The sequence below is a fragment of the Musca domestica genome, unplaced genomic scaffold, assembly GCF_030504385.1.
Source record: "Musca domestica strain aabys unplaced genomic scaffold, Musca_domestica.polishedcontigs.V.1.1 50, whole genome shotgun sequence".
Taxonomy (NCBI): Eukaryota; Metazoa; Arthropoda; class Insecta; order Diptera; family Muscidae; genus Musca; species Musca domestica.
This window is the reverse complement of record NW_026712347.1, coordinates 1,042,054-1,048,053: the sequence shown is the minus strand read 5'-3', so window position 1 is coordinate 1,048,053 and position 6,000 is coordinate 1,042,054. Positions and strand designations below refer to the sequence as shown.

The 6,000-nt window shown below is 38.7% G+C and overlaps 2 protein-coding genes across 2 annotated transcripts; both read left to right on the top strand.

Annotated features, from left to right (window-relative positions):
• LOC131805365 (pupal cuticle protein G1A-like) lies at positions 1-489 on the top strand. Its single transcript, XM_059128478.1, has 2 exons — positions 1-45; positions 122-489. The coding sequence occupies exons 1-2, from the start codon at positions 40-42 to the stop codon at positions 467-469; spliced, it is 354 nt and encodes a 117-aa protein (XP_058984461.1). The 5' UTR covers positions 1-39; the 3' UTR covers positions 470-489.
• Positions 490-4,065: 3,576 nt separating this feature from the next.
• On the top strand, positions 4,066-4,734 carry LOC131805347 (pupal cuticle protein G1A-like). Its single transcript, XM_059128444.1, has 2 exons — positions 4,066-4,173; positions 4,254-4,734. The coding sequence occupies exons 1-2, from the start codon at positions 4,087-4,089 to the stop codon at positions 4,599-4,601; spliced, it is 435 nt and encodes a 144-aa protein (XP_058984427.1). The 5' UTR covers positions 4,066-4,086; the 3' UTR covers positions 4,602-4,734.
• Positions 4,735-6,000: the final 1,266 nt, after the last annotated feature.

Below are 6,000 nucleotides of genomic sequence, written 5' to 3'. Positions count from 1 at the left end.
TGCAAAGAACCAACTTCAAAAAAAAAAACCCTACTCAAAATGAAAGTAAGTACCTGCTCAAGGATCTGCAGCCAACACTAACCAGGATTATTACTAATAGAAATAAAAATGCTCTTTACAGTTCCTTATCTGCTTGGCTCTCTTCGTAGCTGCTGCTAGCGCTCATGTCGTGGCTCCAGTGACCACTTATGCTGCTGCTGCTCCAGCTTACACCACTTATGCTGCTGCAGCCCCAGCTTATACCACTTATTCTGCAGCTGCTCCAGCCTATACTACTACTACTTATGCTGCTGCCCACCCTGCCTACACCACCTATGCTGCCGCTGCTCCAGTGTACACACGTTCAGTGTACTCTGCTCCCGCTGCCTATACCACCTATTCGGCACCAGCTGTAGTGTCAGCTCCTGCTGCCGCCGTGGTGGCACCAGCTGCCCCCGCTGTCTACACCACTTTGTTGAAGAAGAAGTAGATGCTTTGAAATTGGAACAATTAAATGAAAGTGATCCCTCAAATTTGGCCTATGTGACCAAAATATTGAAAAGTAAAATAAAAATGTTGAAAAAATAATTTGAATTTTTTCTATAACCTATTTTTTCCCAAAAATACTATTTGAGAAAATTGAAGTAGCAGTAAGCGAATACGGAGTTATTCATATAAAATTTACAAGGCAAAATTACCAGGTTGTACACGTCTACCTTCGAAATTAAAGGTCGCTTATTCGAATGAGAAAATACGAAGAGTTTGTCAACTTGTCGTTAACGATGAGTACTGTTCGTAATGGTAACGGAGCACATGGTATGCGTGACTACCAATTAGAAGATCGGAAGTTCAGTCCTTTCATCTGGGCAAAGAAAATACCAAAACAAAGAGCAAGCGTGGTGTATTCTAAAAATTGAGCGACTGCTTTTTGAAGTTCTTCATTAGTGCTTTTTGATAGGGGGCATTTGCCGAATATTTACGCTGGTCATCCAAAATTCTGCCTCTTCTCGTGCAAAATTCCGTATGGATCGGTTTTCAATTGTGACCTGTACATCGACTGCAAAATAAAAAAGAATTTAATTTCTTGGTCCATTTGAACCCCTAAATGTACATCTTCAAAAACAATGGGTTTTACTTCGGACCCCAATGCTAAATTTCATGAGAGATCCTACGATAATTGCAACCTGTATATAATAACTTTCTGTTTTTCTGATTTTGGCCCATTTCAACCCCTAAATATTTTCGATCATCTCCAAAAACAATAGGCTATTATTCTGACCCTATCCCCAACTCCATTTTCAATTTCGAATCGGGCCATAATTGCGACCTGTAGCGTGATTACAAATTAACATGGACAGACGAACGGACGGACATATATACATATATTTTTGGCCCAATCAAACTATAATGCCCCCAACACATAGTGTTGTATGGTACAAGAAGGACTAAAAATTGCGTTTTGGTGTTGCATTCTATACTTTTAGAATTAGAATCTTGAAAGTTCGCATGCAGGTCGATATAGGTTCGAGGTATCAGAAGAAATACTTCTTTGGGAAATTTGTTTTAAAAAGATTGTAAAAAGTACTAAATATTGTATTGTTGGAACTGGAATTCTGAAATTTGTTATTTAGCATTGTATGACGAAGCCAAACATTCTTGCGTAATTTAATTTTAAACCCAGTTAGGAAAGGTCAATAGTCGGTCGGGGCCAACTATATGATACCCTACAACACTATGCCTATTTAGTAGACATCCCATGACAAAAAAGTTTATATTGGGAATTTATGTCAAGTAGATAATACCGACTATGAACCTTATTTGAATGCGTATTATGGCTTTAGAGTGATTACGACTTGGAACTATATCCAACTCTGAATCGATTTTCAACAAATTTGGCATAGGCTTGTGTACCTCTAGTACCAAATAACATTGCTGTATAGTGCATGATGTGACTTCGATAAGAAATATATTAAAAACAGTTATTGGAGCAACACATATACCACACCGAGTTTCACCAAATTGTAAAATTCGGTGGAATTTGAAAAAAAAACTATCCAATTTGATAGATATACCGGACCCAGTTTCATGGAAAAATTCGGTTGAATTTGAAAAAATCAATCCAATTTGGGCTGATGTGGTGAGCAATAACCGTATAATCGGATGAAAATGTATATCATAGCTATGTATAAAAATCTGAACCAATCTCGAAAAAAGTTTGGCAGATGTGTTTCCGAGCTGTATTTGATTTCTGGTATCAAATTTCCTTGTTGTGGAGTGCATATTACGCATGTGAGGGACTTTAACGCCAAATCGGAGGAAAAATATATATGGGAGCTATAGCTATATCTGAACCGATTACTATCAAAATTTGAAACACTTGCTTTTAGGCTGAATTCCGTTGGAAGTGCCAAAATGCAGTCTATTTGAGCTGATGTTAGCCATTTGATACACAAAAATCCTGAGAAGGAGAAGGATATATATGGGAGTTATGTCCCAATCTGAACCGATCTTGACAAAATTTTTGGTTTTTTTTCTGAGCTGTATCTGATATCTGGTACTAAACATCATTGCTGTGGAGGGCATATTACGCATGTGAGGGACTTAAAACCCCAAATCGGATAAATCATACATGGGAGCGGTAGATAAATCGCGATTTCACCAAATTAGATGTTCTTGCTTCTAGACTGAATTCGGTCGGATGTGCCAAAATTCAGGTCATTTGGCCATTTGGTGCAAATTAACCTGAAATCGGTTGAAGATATATATGGAAGTTATATTTAAATTTGAACCGACTTTCACCAATTTCAATAGGTTTCGTCCTTGGGCCAAACAAATATTGTTTGGCTAATTTCATCTAAATCTGATAATAAATCCTACCTGCATTTAGTTCACAGGAATACATTGACAGATGGACGGACTGACATGCATAAACCTACTCAGATAGTGATTCTATGAAGATCTTCAAAAGGAACTATGGGTCTATTTCGCTTCCTTCTCCCTGTTACAAACAAATCACCACGTGAGCTCACCTATAGAGGTTCACCGCGTGAGCTCACCTATAGAGGTTCACCACGTGAGCTCACCTATAGAGGTTCACCACGTGAGCTCACCTATAGAGGTTCACCACGTGAGCTCACCTATAGAGGTTCACCACGTGAGCTCACCTATAGAGGTTCACCACGTGAGCTCACCTATAGAGGTTCGCCACCAGCTCACCTGTAGAATTTAACAAGAGCTCAGTTGTAGAATTTAACCAGAGCTCAGCTATAGAGTTCCACCAGAGCTCAGCTATAGAGTTCCACCAGAGTTCAGTTATAAAGGTTACCTATAGAGGCTCGCCAGAGTTCACCTATAGAGGTTCGACAGAGTTCACCTATAGAGGTTCATGAGAGCTCACCTATAGAGGTTCACGAGAGCTCACCTATAGAGGTCACGAGAGCTCACCTATAGAGGTAACGAGAGCTCACCTATAGAGGTAACGAGAGCTCACCTATAGAGGTTCACGAGAGCTCACCTATAGAGGTTCACGAGAGCTCACCTATAGAGGTTCATGAGAGCTCACCTATAGAGGTTCACGAGAGCTCTCCTATAGAGGTTCATGAGAGCTCACCTATAGAGGTTCATGAGAGCTTACCTATAGAGGTTCACGAGAGCTCACCTATAGAGGTTCACGAAAGCTCACCTATATAGGTTCACCATATACTCACCAAGAAAGTCACAGCTAGAGTAAATTATGACATGACATGACAACATGCGATCACAATTTGTTGTAGTGTTCAAAACAGTTGGCACAATAATTTCACAGGAATTTTTGTATTCACCAGGTAAAATTGATTATCACTATAATCCACTTATTGGAATCAGGAATATCCGGAGTCTAAAAATAACCAACCCACTCACAAAAAAAAATCCAAAAATCTTGATAGAATTTCTTCTACCATTTAAGGGAACATGCGAGACAGATTGATTGGCATAAGCTTATTCTTGTATGTACGTCAAAAACTGGTCCATTGCTCTAGGCATTGTTATGTCTGTACCTTAATCGTATCAATATTAGCAACAAAAAAACTCAAATAATAACTCACAAACAAAATTGCTATAAAAGCAATGATGAATTTGTCAACAGATATCAGTTCATTACGCTTCATTGCAAAGAACCAACTTCAACAAAACAAAAAACAACTCAAAATGAAAGTAAGTACCTGTTCAGAAAGGACATTGAAAAGTGCATATGAGGATTAATTCTAATTGTTGTGTTATCATTGCCTTTTCAGTTCATTATCTGTTTGGCTCTCTTCGTTGCTGCTGCTAGCGCTCATGTTGTGGCTCCAGTGACCACTTATGCTGCTGCTGCTCCAGCTTATACAACATATGCCGCTGCTGCTCCAGCTTATACCACTTATGCTGCAGCTGCCCCAGCCTATACTACTTATGCTGCTGCCCACCCTGCCTACACCACTTATGCTGCCGCTGCTGCTGCTCCAGTATACACCCGCTCGTTGTACTCTGCTCCCGCTGCCTATACAACCTATTCGGCACCAGCTGTAGTGTCAGCTCCTGCTGCCGCCGTTGTTGCTCCAGCTGCTCCCGCAGTCTACACCACTTTGTTGAAGAAGAAGTAAATGTTTTGAAATTGGAACGATGTAATGAAAATGATCCTTTGCTTGACCGAATTGGTTTCAAATGACTGATTGCTGCTAGAAAAAAAGAAATAAATAAAGGAAAAAAAACCTAAATTAGATATTGTGTTTGTCATACATTTATTTAAAAAAGTATTTAAGGATAAAAACAAAAAGAGAATATTTTGAAATATTAGTTGAAATTCGAAATGTAATTAACGAATTTTATATCGATAGATGCTTTCATGTAAATATAATTTTTTTTATAACTTTTCCTATACAAGGTGAGGTAAAAAACCTGCAACAAAATCAAACGCCACATTTTTTACATTTTATTTAAATTTTATTGAACGAAAGCAAAAATTGTCGGAAATAGCATCAAATTTTAGAATAAGTTTAGATTTTTTCGAACTGGTCACCTTTAGCACGAATTATGGCATACGGCCAATGAAACCGTCACACGCTGCCCAAATGTTGCTCTGCGGTATTCTGGCCCATTACCGGCAAAGCGCTTGCTTGAGGTCATCGACACTTTGGTATTTTTTAGTGCCAACCTTGGTTTCCAAAATACTCCAGACACAATAGTCCAACGGATTGGTATCCGGAGATTTTGCACTGGAAATCTCTGGCACATTGTGCACTGGAAATCTCTTTTCTCATCCCAAATAGAGAATAGAGTTGACAATCGAAGAGGGAGATTGGACTCTTTTCTCACTATAACATTGATCCTCAAGCCGGATCGAGAATTGAAACTACATCCAAAGGATAAGGTTGTTCTTTCTTTTCTCGCCGAAAACAAAATACAGTTGACAATCGAAGAGGGAGATTGGACTCTATTAAAACTTAAAAACTCCCCAAAATATTTATTTTGTACCCTATGAAGTATATATATTCCTAATCAGCATAATATTCTAAAACGAATCACGCTAGAGTCAAAACGAATTACGGTGGGATGATAACATTTTGCACAGATCAGTTTTTTTTTTGTCTGCAGGCAGGACAAGTTCGAAGATGGGCTATATCGACCCACGATATTGTATAGTCCTTATATAACGGTACCTTCCGATATTCGGTATTTTATTGATTGTAGCCACAGTTTTAAATGGAATTGGAATACTGTAGCTGTCGATGTTCGTTATTTTTATAATTTGGTCACATTTTTCAATGGATTTGTCTGGAATTAACTCTTTTTATACCCTACAACACTATGTGTTGTGGGTATTATAAGTTTGATTGGTCCAAAAATTATGTAACACCTCGAAATATTGGTATCCCACATAGGAAATTATATATGGACCTTCCTATCTCGCCGAGCTGAGTCGTATGTATGTCCGTCCGTCCATCTGTCCGTCTGTCCATGTTAATTTGTAATCACTCTACAGGTCGCAATTATGACCCGATT